General features: G+C 42.9%; 1 protein-coding gene across 1 annotated transcript; it reads right to left on the reverse strand.

Annotated features, from left to right (window-relative positions):
- Positions 1-1,001: 1,001 nt before the first annotated feature.
- On the reverse strand, positions 1,002-12,280 carry PARD6B (par-6 family cell polarity regulator beta; the record flags this gene model as incomplete). The annotated part of the gene is made up of 3 exons (XM_084271380.1): positions 1,002-1,828; positions 7,372-7,594; positions 12,215-12,280. The coding sequence occupies 3 exons, from the start codon at positions 12,278-12,280 to the stop codon at positions 1,002-1,004; spliced, it is 1,116 nt and encodes a 371-aa protein (XP_084127506.1).
- Between the last annotated feature and the right edge of the window lie 5,332 nt (positions 12,281-17,612).

Consider the following 17,612-nt stretch of genomic DNA (forward strand, 5'->3'; position numbering starts at 1 on the left):
CTTGTTCAGGTTTGAAGATTGTAACTTCTTACATATCTCAGACTCATTACAACAAACTTCTGCTAGTAGAAACCTTCACAGCTTCTCCAAAGACTGCAATTTTAACATAGATTGTTATTTCCATAGCATTAAGTTTACGTTTGATTTCTTTGAAATTTACTTGAATTAGCAACTAAATCAAATGGTATCATTAAATATTGCAAGCTAAAATGAGCCCAGGTCTTTGACATACAAGCGTTAAGACTTTCACATTTGAATTTCAAAATCATAGTCATTAAAAGTAACCTTCCCTGGCCATGAAAAACAGTCAAGGTGCATGTCTAACGAGCCTGTGGTTGCACATTCACTTACAAAAGAACAGTCAGCTTCAGAAGCCCTCACCATCAGATCCCGACTGCTGCAGAGTTGCTGACCACTGTCACCTCTCCCTGCTGCTCAGTGTGTCAGTCAGGGACCCAGAGCAGCCACAAACATCTCTTCCCATCCCACCTCTTTTTTTCATTTCCTCAGAGCCCCACAAAGAGCTCTGCCAGCTGAGCAGCAGTCCAGAACAGGAATGAAGTGGCTAAAGCAGCTCCACCATATGCAAGCAGCACTTCAGATGAAAACAAAGCCACAGTACATTAGAGAACCTCACACAATAATGGAAGTTTACTTCTATAGAACCAGTAGTATTCAGCATTAAAAAAAAAATAAAAAATCAAGTGCCTTTAAAAGAAAGCTCACAGCCATTTCTTAGCTATCCTTCATTTTCAATTTAAGTTTCCACCATCCAATTTCAGTCATTTATCAATTATCTTCCATCTCAGTGAAGTATTTACATCGAAGTGCAGAATTAACTGAAGTTAGTCAACTTACATAATTTTGAACTTCCTGTATTTACTTTTTTCCTTCCTCTTAATCTAACTGCAGTGCTTGGTAGATGGAGAGGTATAAACTGTATTACATATTAGCCAAATTAAAACATGTATGGCATCGTTATGAAGTACACCAACGTAGTTTCATAGCGTTATTATAGTTCCATCTTCTTCTAAAGACCTATGATCTGGATCTCGTACTTCATATTCCATGCTAATGCTGCCTGCTGAATGATTCAAGCTCATCTCACTGGAAGGAAGGAATCCATTCTGTGTTGACTCGTGCAGGAGTTCAATTTGTGTCAACGATTCCAGGCTTTCACTCGTAGGTGCAGCTTTCGGAATCTGCTGGGGCTCCCCACTCTCCTCAATAATAATGTCCTCTTCATCGCTCTCCTCTTCTCCTTGCAAGAAATTTGCTATGTTTGGCGTGCTACTTGGAAGGCTAGATTCAGTAGACTGACCAGAGCTGCCAGAAGTCCGACTGTTCCTCACAACATTGTTTCTCTGGTTTGCTGGCCGTACCGTAATGATCAGGTTACGGCTGTTTGCAATCATCATGTCTGTAACCTGATCGAGGCTTTTTCCTGAAACCTCTATTCCATTCACCTCCAGGACTTCATCATTGACAGCCAGTAAGCCTGTGCTTTGAGCCAGGCCTCCAGGGACAAGCCTAGATATGAAAATCCCTGGGACTTTCTCTAATCCATGTGGTGTCACTCTGACGCTGGAGCCATCTCGGATATAGAATCCCAGGGGTTTGTCAGTTCCGTATTTGTACAGCCGCACCCTGCGGTGGGTTTCTGGCAGAATATCTACATCTATAATAGAAGACACTGGCCTGAAGTCCTGTGGCATGCTAATAACGATGTGTGGCTTCTTCTTGTGATTATCTGGACGTAACACATTCGATAAGACATTCTTCTTCCTTGTCATCGTATCCGTACCAAAGGCACTGTAGTCTGCATCTTCTGTAAGACAGAGCACATTGATGGTTAGATCACTATATGGTCCATATCACATTGCTATCATGTTGGCAGAATGAAATATCTCATCTAGGTTTCCAGCTTGCTGTATAGTAGAAACATTCCTCTTTACACATGAAGTAAGAGCTTTAACGTTAAGAGATGCAAAGTTTGCAATACTTTTGGTTTCCTGCTACCAAAGCAAAGACAGTACACAAGCACAAAATAAAGCAAGCTACGAGCAGGAGAGCCAAAGAACTACATTCTATCTGCTGCAGAAAAAGGTTAGAATGGAAGGAACACGTTCCTAGAAGTATTTTAATTTTATTCAGAGTAATTCCACTTGTTAGTTTTCTCTCCTCAGGTTTCAGACCATTGGAAAAGAAAGAATGAAAAAGGGAAAGCAGCCAGTGTGCCCATTATTGCCTAGTTCCTGGAAGCTGGCCAAGTGACCTGGATTCAAACTCCAGAAAGCTTATTCCATTCCACACTCCTCCCCACCCCCATGCAGTGTAGGTAAAATGGCTGTGGAGCAGCACCAAAGAGCTCTTGCACAGACATTTCAAGAGAAACTCTTCACATAAGCAGTGCTCTGGCTGCCACAAACTGAACTGATACAGAAGGAAGCAAATGGCTTAGACTTTAACAACTCCATGCAAGTCATACAAACACTTTTAATGGCAAAGAAAGTATGTTCTGCAGAAGTAGTTATGGCATCTGAAACACCAATTTACAAAAGGAAGCTTCAATTTCTCTTTAATATGCTGTAACTCTCCAAAAACAAAGACCCAAAATACATTTAGATCCAAGTTTTAGATTTATGCCTGTATTTTTGTAATGTTTTTTTTCCTTTCTTGCAGTGAATTAAAAAAATAATCAAGCTGAAGTAGCTTGAACTGGCCCTGGGAACCAGAGACGTTGGGATTTCTCTGTATTGTCACACTAAGATACCAGTACAGCCACGGTAAAACAATTGCTATACATTTCAATCCCTGAATTCAAATAACTATGGAAATTTTTCAGGTCAGTTCTACTGAAGAGTGGGTTGATTAAAACACAGCCCAGCCTCCGAAACCAAAGTGTAACAGGTGGACTCTGTGGTGTAACACACTCTCACAACACAAACTTACCATTTTCTCCATAAAAGCATTTGGAGACCCCTGGCTGAAGATCGGCCATTAAAACCCTGTGCTCCATTGCCAAAAGCAAACACACTGGTTTCTTCAGACAACACGGAGCAATTCTTTAATGTTTGCTTAAAATTTGTGATCAAAGGAGAAAAGTGTGAGAAGTTTTGCCCTTATCTCTCCTGAGAACCCATCTGACCAGTTCCAAGTTAGACATCTGGTCATTACATCGAGGGGATTTTTGCAATTCAATGAGCTGCAAGAGCTTCTTTGTGTGGAACTACAATTGCTTATGAAAACTTGGAGAGGGCAATTGTGAAATAGATACTACACAGAGGGTCTCGGCTCTAAAATGTCTTTTTCCGTTTAATACAAAGGAACATAATGGCAGAGAGAATGAGATAGTATTGGTGAAGCTTTCAGATAAAGAATAGACAATAACGGCTTGAATGTTAGAATTAAGGATGTTAACGAGCTGCAAAGATTGTTTTTTGTTAGGTCCTGGATTTCCCCCTCCCCACCACCAGCTGGTAGGCATCCTGATATCTCAAACTCCAAGGAACTTCGTGCAGGGCAGGTTTTAAGTAGCGTAAACTGGTTTTAAACTCCGGCTTAAGGCTGCACAATCAAACAAAAATTAGTTCAGAAAAACATTTATTGGAGGAGACAAACGTCAGAAGTCTTTCAGGAGACAAATAATCAGAAATCTTAACACCGATATGGAGCTTTTGCTTGTAGAAACAGGGTTTCCATGACACGCTGAACTAAAAGCATCCCAAACGGCTAGCCATGTGCCAAGGCCTTTAAGAAACAACAAAGCACTAGAGGGTCGCTGGTTTGCATCAGAACTAGTCTCAGTAGCCTAAAAACTCAAAACTAGCACAAACCTTAAGATACACAGTTAAAGTTACATCATTTGTGGGGAAAGCACAGTGAAAGGCTGAGGCAAGCTCATCTCTCCAAATCACAGCATGACTTTGTTTAATCTCTCTTCCAGTGCTAAACAAACTTTGTAAAGCAATCTTCCCAGGTACAAAAGCATCTTTGTTCTGGCACCCGGCTAATCAGTTCAAGCTCCAGCAGAAAATATTTTGGAACAAGGCCAGAGGACAAGGTGTTAACTACAGGTAGTGTTAACAATGTCCACAGAGCACAAGAACCATTCTTCTTCCAGCAGTTTCAAGCTCAAGGTGGCACCAATCTGTATGCACTTAGTCCAAGAAATTTAAAACAAAAGCCCACCAATGCCAGACCTGGTCTCAATTTGACAATTTTCAAGACACATTTAAAAAGTTTTCCTGATCTATGCACAAAGAAATGTAGAGTTATCCCCCCCAATAATGAAATTTCCAAAACCACCCTATCCATAGTACATGGAACACAGATTAAATTTAGCGTTTTTTAATTTAAGTACTAACAAAATCTTTCCTCTTTAGTCACAAGATATAAGAAAACATGGGTTTAGGAAAACAGCCTATGATTTTGGGAAGAGGGCTCAGAACAGCTAGGCTATTGCACATAAGGAGCTATTTAATATCCTGCAAATGAGTTTTAAAGACATTATAATGAAGTATACCTTTTGTTAAATTATTGTCCTTAGTATTCTTGTATTTACCATGCAGAGACCCCCACACCAAACAGCCCTTCAGGGCCCCCCACTTTTATCTTCAGTAAGATTTTTCTCACAGACCGAGTGACTCCCATACATCTGGAGTTAATCACCATACATCAGTTTAACCTTTAAATTCCAGATGTCAACAGTACCTGTTAGTCTGTTACACTGCAGAATGAAATTCGAGTGTCAGCTGCTTTCCACAAACTGACAGCCATTCTGGCTTTGTGCAGTATCAAGCACCCGTTCAGATTTAGCACTGCAGCAGCTAAAATACTTAAGCAATTTAGTTAAATACAATTACAAGAGTCTAAGAGGAAAAATGTGATGTATTTCACTACAATACCTCTAGGCTTCTTACCACATCAACCAACTCACACAAATGCTTAGAACAGGCAACTCACTAGCTTTTAAAAAATAGTAGTCAAAATTGAACAGAAAAGATCATTTATCCTGGCATAACAAAATTTCTGAGTCATGTTATCACAACTGCCACTTAACATTGCAAAAGCACCTTGTTGCTCCCATTTCAACCCCTGAAGGAGTTCCTTGGATGCAATATCCTAAGAAGCTAATACTATTTACTCAGATTTTACTGTAGTCTGCCTATGCCTTATGTTACCTTTCCACAAATTGCATGTAGCTTCTTAACAGGTAAGGCAGCATAATAAAATGTCCTAACTTTTAAGAGAGGAAAACTTTCCCTCTTCCTTACAGTGGCTTTTTGACAAAGATATTAAATTCTCAACTACCATTGCTGGAAATACAAAAAAGAAGGCAAAGTTTGTTAGAAAAAACTCTCAGATAGGTTTTTCAGTTTGTTTACGAGAACATATGAAAGCCACAAATGCTTTGCAGGTAGAAGAGTAACTTCTGTCACTTATAGTTCCAAAACAGAACAGATCAGAGCAGGCCCATCAGTACCAGGTATTTGTTAAGGCATTTGATTTTCAATTTCAGAAGTACAGCGAATAAAGGTCTGTGCAACTGCATGAACTCAACAAATTATGCTGCACAAATTATGACACATCCCCAGCTCATCTTAAATTACAGGCAAATTGTCACAAATAAGGAACTCACTTAATTCTATACTTTATTTTCCATCAAACAAACCTCTGTTCTATATGACAAAGATGCTAATGGAATCAAAGCCTCAATTTAATCAACAGAAGTGATCAAAGCAGCCACAACTAATTCAGAACAATGTACAGTGCTGGAAGTGTTAGACTGATGCCAGTCTGGATTCTTTACTCCCTAAAACCCTGCAGCAAAGACTAGTCACCAAGGGCCAGTGATGACAACTAATAGTTTCTAGAGAGCTTTTCCTGCTAATTAATTCTTGGCACAATAAGATCAACCCACTTAAATTTATTTCTAATTCTGTGCATTTTATCAACTCTCTTGCTAAATCTGCAACAGAGTAATAAAAAACAATCCACCAGGCTTTGAATAAAGACACAGTGAAGCTACAAGGTGTTACAATGTAACACTAGTAACAGCATTACACACCTAACAATCTAAAAACATATGGTGTTAAAATATAAACACCATAATCCCAGTCTGACAAAGTGGCTTATCTGTTCTCCTCATATGGCTACTGTTGGAGATTAAGTGGAAACACAGACCTTTTCTGCCTCCAGGTTCTATTAAAGCAAATAGTTGGCTGCTTTGGCAGCTCTGGACTGAAAACACAGGCCTTGCTAGACTACACCATCCTCACAGGGACAGAACAAACACACTTTGCCAGCACACAACAGCTGGCAAGCAGCCACGCTGGTTCTGAACATTGGTTCTGTGTCAGGCTGTTGTGGAGCTTGTTCATTTTTTGGAGTGGGAAAGTTAATGAGAGCTTCTGAGGCTTAAGTGTTTCCTAAGGAAAATAAGCCTGCCTTAGGAACAGCCAGGAAGAGCTCCCACTGCTGAGCAGCAGGCTGCTTCTGGCTGAGCTGTTCTGTACATGTGCACTGTCCCCATCTATCCATACACAGACAGTGCATATACACTCACACCTGCGTGTGAGCAAAGAGAAAACCAACACACACACACACCAGGTTCTCTCGACTTCCCTGGATTAAAACCATCTCAAATGACAGCACTAGATTTCTCCCCTTCAGTTCCATACAGTGGACATGTTCTCCTGGACAAGAACAAATGAAACTCCAGATTTAATTTCTTTTTTTTGCCTTCATAAACAAAAGCAGACCCTAGCAAAAGACAACCAGAACTTTGTGCCCAGGAGACACACTCTTTTTAAAGGCAAAGCAACAAACTGAGAAGCACTCAAATTTGAGGTTTACTAACTGAAATAAGCTTGTAATTTTGAAAGCTTCAGAATGATTTATTTGGAAAGTGTGGTAAGAGTAGCATACTACAAAGTTTGCTGTCAATTTAAGCTGACATTTAATATTTCATGTAGTAAGACTTTCAAGATTCCTTTCTGTTCTGTAATGGCCTCTCCCTACGTATCAAGATCAGAATTTTAAGTGAACGGCATCCAACATACAGAGCAGAAAAGCCTAGCAGTTTAAAGTTTATTTTCGTGCACTTATATACAACCAGGAGGAGGCAGTTACTAGGGATTTAACTTGACTTTAACTGAACTAAACACAAGCAAAATAGCACGAGTAGGTCGCCAAAGGAAGCTCTTGCAAGAAAGGGGAGTTGTGAATACCCTTCATGATCCATAATTATTACAGAATTCAACATGATGAAATAGGAATGTAGGGTTCTTTCCCCCATACATCATACTGCTTACTGCAACACAGCATAACTGGATTAAGAGATGATTCACAGACCTGAAGTGTGCTTACCTTTTCTCTGAATGAAGATCCTGAGTAGAGGATTGGCTGTGGAAACTGCTTTATGGTAATTGTCATCATTATTGATAGGCAGCAGGTCTCCATGGATGTCTGTGTATCCCACAAGAACATCAACATTTGGTATCTTGTGCACATGCTGCAGTAATCCATAGAACTCCTCAAACTTTCCAGGTTTGGATCTCTCCAGAGAAAATCGTCGAAATTCTGCTCCAAACTACAACAAAATATATTTCACCTCATTAACATGGAAAGTAAAATCCTCCAGCAACAGAACAATTCAAGTGTTAAACCAGAAGTGTTATGGAACTAAAAACACACTAAATAATGGTCTTGATAGAACACATACCTTTAACTATACAAAGTAGTTCTCATCGGTCCCTTTAGGTCAAAGCACCCACTAGTGCAGGAGCTCAGCATTAAGGTGACAAACTGGTGCAGGAATAATTGCAGATTCTTACATGCTTATGAAACAGCCATGCTCCAGTAAGGGACAGAATTCACATCCAGCACTGAAGCTGGTGGATCAAAACCAAGATTACAATTAGCCTCCTATAGTATGTGACTACCTGGAACTTTTTCAAAGAAATTCCAGTGCCCTTTGGAAAGGTATGTATAGATTGCTATACAGCTATGGCTAACCTACACAAGACTGAGGAGCTTTCAGATTCCCAGTTGTTTGGACAAGAAGTAACACTTTGACCTGAAGACTACAAAAAACAGCCACTGCTTTTCAATACAAACTATGTGCAGTAACGCTGTAGTGAGCTGATCTCAAGACAATTCTGCTGTGGCCTAAAGATAGATATAAAGGAGGCAATCAGCCACTACTCCTCAAGAGCACTCAGAAGATTTGCCTGCATGATCAAGACTCAAATCTTGATAGCACTGTCTTTAAAACATGGCTGTATCCAGGCTATAAACCAGACCAGATTCAGGAGATATGAAAGACACACACCCCCTTTTTAATCACTGGCCCTGTATTTTCAGGGGTAGCTTTTAATTTAGTCAGCATGATCACTCAGAAGATAAAACACAGGCTCCCCAGTCACTCCAGCTGCATTCTCCTATGTAACAGACACTAGAAATGATTCCGTGGTGGCAGACATTAAGACTAAACTGGGTGCAAATAAAAGAGTAAGCACTTGTTACAGACTAGAAAGTACATTGTAGCACCCTGCCCAAGACAGGCAGGACCCAAAGCGAACAGAATAATTAGATAAAACCTCTGTATCAGGCAAACACAACACACCAAAGATGCTAAAAGGCATTAAGAGCCAGCAGCAGCCAAGTGAAGAGCAGATCAGCTCATATATGAATTAAAAGACTAAAAACTAATCACTAAAAAGTAGAAAACACAAAGTCTCGGTTAGCTACTCTGTGCATGTGCAAACTCTATTAATGGCTTATAAGAAGACTTGAAATACTTTCTTTAGCAAGTTTAGTTCTAAGCAGAACAGAAGGGCCCAAGGAACAAAGCCCTCAGTGCCTGGGAGTTTGAGCCTCCCAGTATCACAGGAGTGGGCGTACAGAGCAAAGGTGCACATCACCAAGCCTCCAGACCTACCTTTGCTCACATTTGATTACAACCTTTTGCAGAATAAAAGCTCTGAAGTTTTCACATACAAGGAAAGAAAAGAAAACAAGGAGACAAGGACCCCATTGTGAGCACATTAACACCACGCTAACTCAAACACAAGCAAAACAAGCTGCACCTCCCAAAAGCCTGCTTTCCTCCCAAAGTTTCTAATGAAGAAATAATGATCTGGGAACATTCCTCTTCTAGGAACACTCCAATTACAGAAACATTAGCTAACAGTAAGGAGGGATGATTCATACCTGCTTTACCAAAAAAAAAAAAGCAAAGAAACGCCTGGAGGAGGAACTCCAACCACGTCAGAAGCAGCACCCTTAATCGTGACATCATGACGTCAGTGAAAGACTTTACCCTGTGCCACTCAACCCTTTCTTCAGCTATGTGAAGTATGAATGCCACAGGAATTGTCCACGCATGGCATCAACTTCAATTGTTTCACTTCAAAAGACTATGTACCTTAAACGCAATTCCGTAATAAAAGTTTTATAAGCCAACAACTTCCCTCTCAGTTTGGAGTAAAAGTCAAACCCTATCGCAGCAAGCACGTGAAGGGACAGACCTTCGGTTGGCCTTGATGATCTTAGTGGTCTTTTCCAACCTTAAAGGTTCTATGATTCTATGATCTCTTCCCCCCACACACAAAATTTTATACCCAGCTGGTGCAAGTACCAAGAGACTACCAACCTGTGATTTCCCAGCAGTTTGCCATATGCTCAATGCCATTATAAAGTAGGTAAGAGACAAAAAGTTAAATGATGCAGTTTCTTCATTTATTTTAACCCCTGAAATGTTTTCACTGCATGTCAAACGTCACACTCCAATTAAACAGGCTGAACTTACAACTTCAAAGTTTATAGTGAAAGACTGGGCAAAACTAAACTTGAGAAGGCTTCTTGCCACTTGAGCTCTTCACAGGTGATGCTGTTACACAGGTAACTGCTCTGAGGAAACACGGCACAAGCCATGTCAGCTTACTAGGAAATTACTATAGTGATTCCTAAATAAATCTTACTTGAGTGAGGTATTTAGGACCTCTGTCAGACAGCACGCTGCTGCTATAGTTAAGTCTCCAGCAACAACAGAACATGAACTACAGTAACCTCACCTGTCTTATCAGTATATTAGATTTCATTCTCCAAAACATATTTTTCCAAGTTGTAAGGCAGGAGAAACCTGAACCTTGCATCTATCTAAAGAACTAGAAGTTTATTTTGGTTCTTTGATACCATCACCAGGAACCCTAGTTTGGGGTATAAAGCTCTTATTTTCTTTCTATGACAAGAAAAGGGCTAACTGGAGATAATATACTGTGGGGATTCCCCAGGGCAGATTCAGACCAGTTACCCAAATTGAATAAAACAGACTGGCAAAGGGATTTTGCTCATCTAACTGCAACTACAGCTGGCACAGCATTGTCAGCTGGAGCATGGTTATTGATTGGGGTAAATAAATAAAGAGCTGTACCTCGCTGATAAGCTGTCCAAGTCTAGACTGCTCCACAGCAGTGGGCCCCTCCACCTCCCACACAAGCCTCTCTTCTTTCTCTTTAGGATGTATTATTTTCATACAAGGAAGAGGACTCCTATGCTATGTTAAATCAAGGTGCTGTTAAATAATGCATTAGCGACAAGTGGTTCTAGGAATGTCTTGAAACTGGCTTCATTACATGCACTTAAGAGACAGTCCCTATTCATTAGGGCTTCTACACTGCTCTCTACAAACACCAAAGAACACATCATGGAAGTGATCCCTGATGTATTTTACATCAAGGAAAGCACACAATAGGGGAACAGTAAGCCTAGAGTTTTGGACAGAGGCAACAAGGTTTTCTGCTTATTAACACATCATGCTGATTACTCTCAATCCTAGAAGAGCATAGGTAGAAACCAAACTTCACCAAACACAGTAACAGCATGTTTAAGACCCGAAATCGTTACCACCTATTCCTGGGCTTTCTGGTTTTGTCCATGTGAATATTTAACACTCCAAAGAAACTCTCATCCAAACTATAGAGACCAACCATATATTTTCCAGAAATTTCAGCACAGAACACCACAAGCCCTGATTTCTTCACCTATACCACTGCTGTGATGCTAGATAAAAGGAAGGTACAGAATACAAACAGGCTTCAGAGCAGTTGAAAAAAAAAAGCCTCCAAAAGATGTATTTTTCTATCAACGAAAGAAAACGCATTCCCACGTAGGTGTGCTTTCAATTTGCCTAGAAAATGAAAAAGGAGCTTCAAGTCAAGTTACACACGTTTATTTAACTAATAGGCTGACACTCCACCTAATAAAGCACATCCAACACTTCCACAATTGTTAACTGCAGAATGACATGACAACAAAATACTACAAGTACAAATCTGAACAACGCTCCAATTTCTTTCAGAACATCAAAAGTTTTGTCAGCAAGATTTTGCCTACCCAGCACATGAAAAATTAACAATAAAAAGAGATACACCTCGGAGAGAACCTGCAGAACCCTGCAAGGCTTTGACAAGAAGCTCGGTACAAGCCACAACATACAGACACACACGTTCACAGAGCAATTGCCAGTGTACAATCCTCAGATAACCTCTAAACCAAGGCAACTCCAAGTTGTTAGCCAGGGTTTACCTCTACCAAGTAAATCGAGCTAAAAGAATGTGATCCACCCCCTCAACCCCGACGTACAGAAACGCAGAGCTGCCGAGTTAAATAGAAAATTAGCAGAGAAACAGTCACGAAGTTAAAGGAGTGGAATCCTTCTCCAACTCAGGCGGGGAACTGAAGCTTTCAGAATTTGTGCGTTACAGCTCCAAACACCCCCTTCGGCCCAGACATCCCAAACCTCCCCCGGACACCCACTCCTCTGCTTTTCAGACCACGCGGGGCCAGCTCCGCTGCCCCGTTTCTGCGAAGCGCTTCAAAGCCGCTTCCCCCCAGGCAGCGCCGCACCCCCGGAGCCCCGCACAGCCGGGCAGCCCGGGCCCGGGGGGCGCCGGGGCAGGCGGGGGAGCCCGGCCCAGGGGCCGCCGCTTCCTCAAGCCCGAGGGGCACTTAAGGGACAGCGGGGCGGCGCGCCGGCGGACACCGGCCCCTCGCCCCCGGTGCCGCTCCGGCAGGTGAGTCAGCAGCTCTCCCTGCCCCCCGCCCTCCTCCGCAGCGACACTACGGCCAGACGCCCCCGCAGGGCAGGGCTGGGCCGGCTCCTTCCCGCCCCGCCGCCGCTCCCGCAGGGGCGGCGGCCGGCACCTACCTTACTCTTCACCTCCATGGTGCCCAGGCCCCGGCTGCCCGCGGCCCCGCGGTGAGGCCGGTTCATGCCGCCGGAGGGTCGGTGTCTCGCCTTCTCTCCGCGCTCTCCCCGGGAGCCCCCGAGCGCGCTGCGGGAACGGGAGGAAAGGCAGGCAGAAGGCGAAGTGAGAGCAGCGCGGCCCGAAGCCAACTGCCCCCCGGCAACCGCGGCCGCTCCACCGGCTCCTGCCGCCGCGACGCCGCCGCCTCAGACAGGGGCGAAGGGGCGGGGCCACGGCGGCTCCTGGCACCTGCCGCGCCGCGAGCCAGCGGGCAGCCGCGGGGCGGAGCGACCGCGCGGCGCCGCCACAGCGCCTGCGCCGCAGGGAGGGGCGCTGGCCGGCGGAGGGCGGAGCGGCGCACCTGCCGCTGGCGAGCATGCGCAGTCGCCGGCTGCGGGAGGGGACGCGCACCTGCGCCTTGCTCGGCAGCGTTCCAAGATGGAGGCGGCAGCGCGGGCAGGAGGAGCAGGAGGAGGGGCTGGTGCTGATAGGGAAGTCTTTTTTTTCCTCCCCCTCCCCTTCTAGGGAGCAGCTGTGGGATGTGCCTGGAGACCTTTGCCCTGCAGTAGCTAGGCCCGGTGTGTACACACGAGGCTGCGGCGCTTGAAGCGCGGTTCCCTGCCTTCTCCTCAGCGCCTCACTGGGGCCCGCCGGGCCTTGGGCTGCGCCCCTCGCCGCGGGGACCCACCAGCCCGCAGCCCCGCGCCCTCAGCGCTGGGGAGCCCGGTCCGGCGGCCTGCCAGGCCTCGGCGCCTCGCAGCCGCCGTGCTGGGAGCCCCGGGCCCGCAGGGCTGCGGGCTGGTGGTATCCGGACACCTCGGGGTCCCTCCATTGTAGCTCTGGAAGCTCACTGGCGCTGGGGAGTGTGCTGGCAGTACATAAAGTGAGCCTAGATGGGGCTGAAAGTTTGAACTCTCCTCCTCAGGATGCACCTGTATGCGCATCTCGGGTGTTGAGATGTTTGTGGAGTGTTTCTCACTTCAACCTTGAGTAATATCACAGGACCTGGTAAGGTGCCCAAGTGGTTCTCTTAGGTAACCTTGCTTTTTGGTTTGATTCTCAGATTCAGGTATTTTCATAGAAAAGTCTGCCTGGCTACCTTGAGACAGGTACTGACAAACCTTAGCAGAGAGACCGTTCTGTCCAAAGGAACCTGCTTTGGCCAGGGGGGTTGGACTTGATCTCTTGAGGTCCCTTCCAACCCCTACCCTTCTGTGATTAACACCTCAAAATCTGAAGAAAAATTGACTTAACTCACATGATTTACATGCATTCACAAGAAGAAAGCATGTCCATTAATCTAGTAATGTCAAACCTTTGAAATACCGGTCTCTCCCTAATCTGTAAACCTGACAGGAAAGAGCTGGCCGTGAGGCACCCTTGTGTAGGTATTGTGGCTGTGAAGGGACTTCAAACAACTCCTTGCAGGTGAGGCAAGGTATGAGTGTCTAGTCCTCAAGTCTCAGTTGGTAATGAGTAATTAAAAAAAAAAAATCCAGTGTTGAATCACTTAAGTCAGTGCTGGGTTTAGTGCAGTTGATCTTTCTCCCGTCATGCCAAAGGCAAAGAAATTGCAGCTATCACTCGAGCCAAGACAAGCTGTAATTAGTACAGAGGATGTCGTTAATTGTTAAGTATAGCTTGCTGTCAGACAGCATCTACTAATTCAAGTCTTCCCCTCTTTTATCTGGTGTGTTTTGGTTTTACACTGCAAAAGGAGACACAGAGAATGCAGTCTGTAAATCTAGATAAAATCTGTGATACTGGTGTAATAGAAGATAGATTACAGCTATGTAAGCAAGACTTGGATGAAACCTCTTATTTTTCACTCTGTAGTTATAAAATTGAAAAGAGTTTGGATTGCTTTCCATTTCTGACTATTACAACATGTTTTGCTTAATGAGCTGTAGGAGAGCACAGAGGAGAGCAGCACCTTCCCCAGGTTCTAAAGCTATTGGTTTGCCTCTCTTTTTGGGGGGGATGGAGAAAGAACCTCCTGAAGACGATTTGTGCTTAAAGCCAGGGTGAAGCTAATTTTATTGCTATAGATTTATGAAGTATTGTCTTAAGATAATTTTTTTTCTGTTGTACATTCCTAGCATGGTTGGAGTGCCATGCAGTGGGTGTGGTAGCGTGCTTAAGGAGTCAGGGCAAATTCATTTCAAGTCACTGGAACCAGCCTAATAAAAAGTATTAATCACTGGCATGCTTTCATCACGAGGAGCTGATGTATGAGGAAGGAATGTGATAAACAATTTGATGTCAGATAAAGGTAGAGAGAGGCAGGCTTTTTGCACCAGTCGTAGCACACGTTTGTAGAGCTATTTTAGTCACAAGTTCTGCAAAACCTGTGATTCAGACCTGATCAAGCTATTCATGGCACGTTCAGTTTCAGCTCCTGTCAAGTTGAAAGACAGGTTGGGTTTCCTGATCTCTGGACAGTTTGGGAATGTTTTTTGGGAGGCGGGTTTTTTCCTTTGTGTTGGTGTAGAAATTCAAGCACCATGGGGTACAGTGAGATTCTAATGCCTCTTTCTTTTCTGGGGACCTCCCACTTTTTGAGTGGGATGGTGTTCCAGACAGCCCTCCTGGGAGTTGAAGGAATACTTCAAAGAATAAAGCACTGAAAATATCAATGTATGTTCACTGGTATTGATGGCCCACCTAGACTTTTTTGTTCTGTGTAATTCAGGGCTTATGCTGGTTTTATATTTAACAAACTCTTCCTTATTTACACTGTCAGTGCTGGCTCCAAAGAGTGATGTTAGAGTCAGTAGATTGTAATCCAGTCTTGTGTTGGAGTTGATGAGAGGTTGGGGGCTTTATGATGGGAAGAGAAAAATGAAAGGGGAGAAGAGAAGCTTTATTTTAAAAATGGTAATGAGAAGGTCATACCACAGATTCTCTTGCTCTTAAAAAAAAGATAATTAAAATCTGTATTGAAAAGCTTTAATTCTGATACCTTCTGCAGTCCCACACATTAATCTTGCCTACCAGTTACATCTCCCTACAGAGAGAGCTGTGCTTACGCTCGGATAACTGCGTTTTCAGCATACTGGGGACACGTGGCCTCCAATTGCTTTCGCTGTCCCATGATAAGTGAGGGGTACAGACAAAGCAGTTTTGTTGTAAACACATCTGATGTTCAGAAATGCAAATAAAATTATACAGCACTATTTATAGGTGCCCACAAAGCCACGGAAATATATTTCATAACATGCTGTTAATACTCCTGATCCTGGAGCAGGAGATGTGCATTTATAAATGGTGAATTAGGTGGAATTTGAGCAGGGTAGCTTGTTGTGTTTTATCTCCATGAAATACAATCTGTACCAGCAGCAATATATAAACACAAGAACAAAGCTCTTCAAGTGAGCCCCATTGCATGGCGTTTTAGTTAATTTATTAATAATAGCAATACTTAAATAATTATATATATAATAGTAATATTTAAATAACACCTAGTAATATTTAAATAACACCTGTATTATAAAAACTGAATTTCTTATTCTGAAATTGTGACAGATGTGGGATTTTGTGGATTTTAATTTTGATTTTAGTTTTGTTTTTTCCTTATTGGGGGAACCAATAGTTGGTATAGGAATTACTGTATTATGTTTCTACCTCTCCAGCTATAAAAATACTTTTAGTGTCAAAGTAGTGATCTAAAAGTTCATTGCTTCCTTTGTACAGAAATCCACAATACAGTACAATCCTACCAATAGTACAGTTGCTGTGTAGGCACAAGTGTATGAGCGTGGCACAGCAGTGCTCTCCAGCTAGGGGCTGCTGCTTCTATTCTGGATAGATTTTAGCAGTGCATTTTCTGTACAGGTACCTGGGAAGGCTTGAGAAATGTCTCTGTTTTGGAAAAAAAAATGCCAAAACTCTAGAACTGTAACACTTGGGTTTAAGTATCTGCTGTAAAGAAGCTAGGAGCATATACATCCAAAGTAGTGTACACTTCAAATGATATTTTTGCTCAGTAAATAGATATTATAAAGCACTTACCTTGTTAACTGAAGAACCCAGGAGGAGTAGTGAGGGACCCCACGCTGTGGCTTCCTGCTGCAGAACTGAAGCTGTAACAGCCGTGGGAGCAGCGCGGAGCTCTGGTTAGGGCTGAGGTCGGTGTGCTTGGTCTCAGAGTGTACGGTTGGGGAATTACCTCTTTATTAGTGAGAGACACCAGGCAATTATCTCAGGCTTTCTAACCCGGGCAGAAATGTTTTCTTTCATTCTGAATGGGAATTCTGACCTCCAGCAAGCTCTAACATCAAACCTTTAAAGGAGGATGTGTTGCCAGTACTTTAGAAAGCATGTCCTTAGTGTCAGCAGTGGATGCTCTGCAGAGTATTTCTGTGATTATTCTTGGTTAGGGGTTTTTATCATGATAAACTTCTGAAGTTTTTTGAAAATACTTTCCTAACAAGTCAAAAGCTAGTACTGATAAATGAATTTGTACTCTCTGACATTTCTAACTAAAATAATTAAAAGCTTTTAAAGCTTTTCTTCCCATTCACCTGGTAATTCATTTCTCTTCAGAAATTTTCCTTAAATACAAGTCATGGCTGACATCTCACTGTGCTGGTACTCAAGCACTGTAGGTCAACATATTACACAGATTCAATCTTTCTTTCCTCAAAGTAATTCCTGAAGCACTACTTCCTTGTCTTTCTAGTACTCAGAGTATTCCTGATGGAGAATTTGGGAAAGTTATGACAGACAAAAGGAATGAAATAATTGCTCAGAAATGTCTTTTAAACGTCACTTGGTACAGATTAGAATTTTATTTTTGTCTTATTCTTAGGGAATTGGATAAAAAGCCCCTCCTAATGAACCTCTGGGGAACAAGATTTTGTTTTTAAGCCTGCCTTGCTGTCTGTGACTAAAACAACTCCCTCTACTAGCAGCTGTAACCCAGAATAAGTAATACTTTAAGTACCATCTGCTGAATAATGACTACTTGGACCTTTTATTATGAAGGAACACTTTTATACAGAAGAGTGGTTAATAGATCACAAAATTATTTTTGACCTCACAAAGTATGACTATAAAGCAAATAATTAGGCTTTGTCCTTGTTAAAATAGTTTCCCATCAAACAAGAGTAACATTGGAGCTTTAAAGTGAACAAGCTACTATGGATTCTCCCAGTTTAATCTTTTATAAAGGGGCAGCTCCTGTTACACAGAGCCTTGCCTCACAGCTAGACCGAGCTGTGTTGTCTCTATTTCCTCTTACCCTCCAGGGTGGGATGTTTAAACACTCCACGTCACTTGTCCACGTGTTATTTTGACATCACTGCGTGAGTTTGTGTGTCACTCTCGTGAGCAAGTCCCTCCCGCCCCATACTTCCA

The sequence above is a fragment of the Gallinula chloropus genome (assembly GCF_964237585.1).
Source record: "Gallinula chloropus genome assembly, chromosome: 16".
NCBI lineage: Eukaryota > Metazoa > Chordata > Aves > Gruiformes > Rallidae > Gallinula > Gallinula chloropus.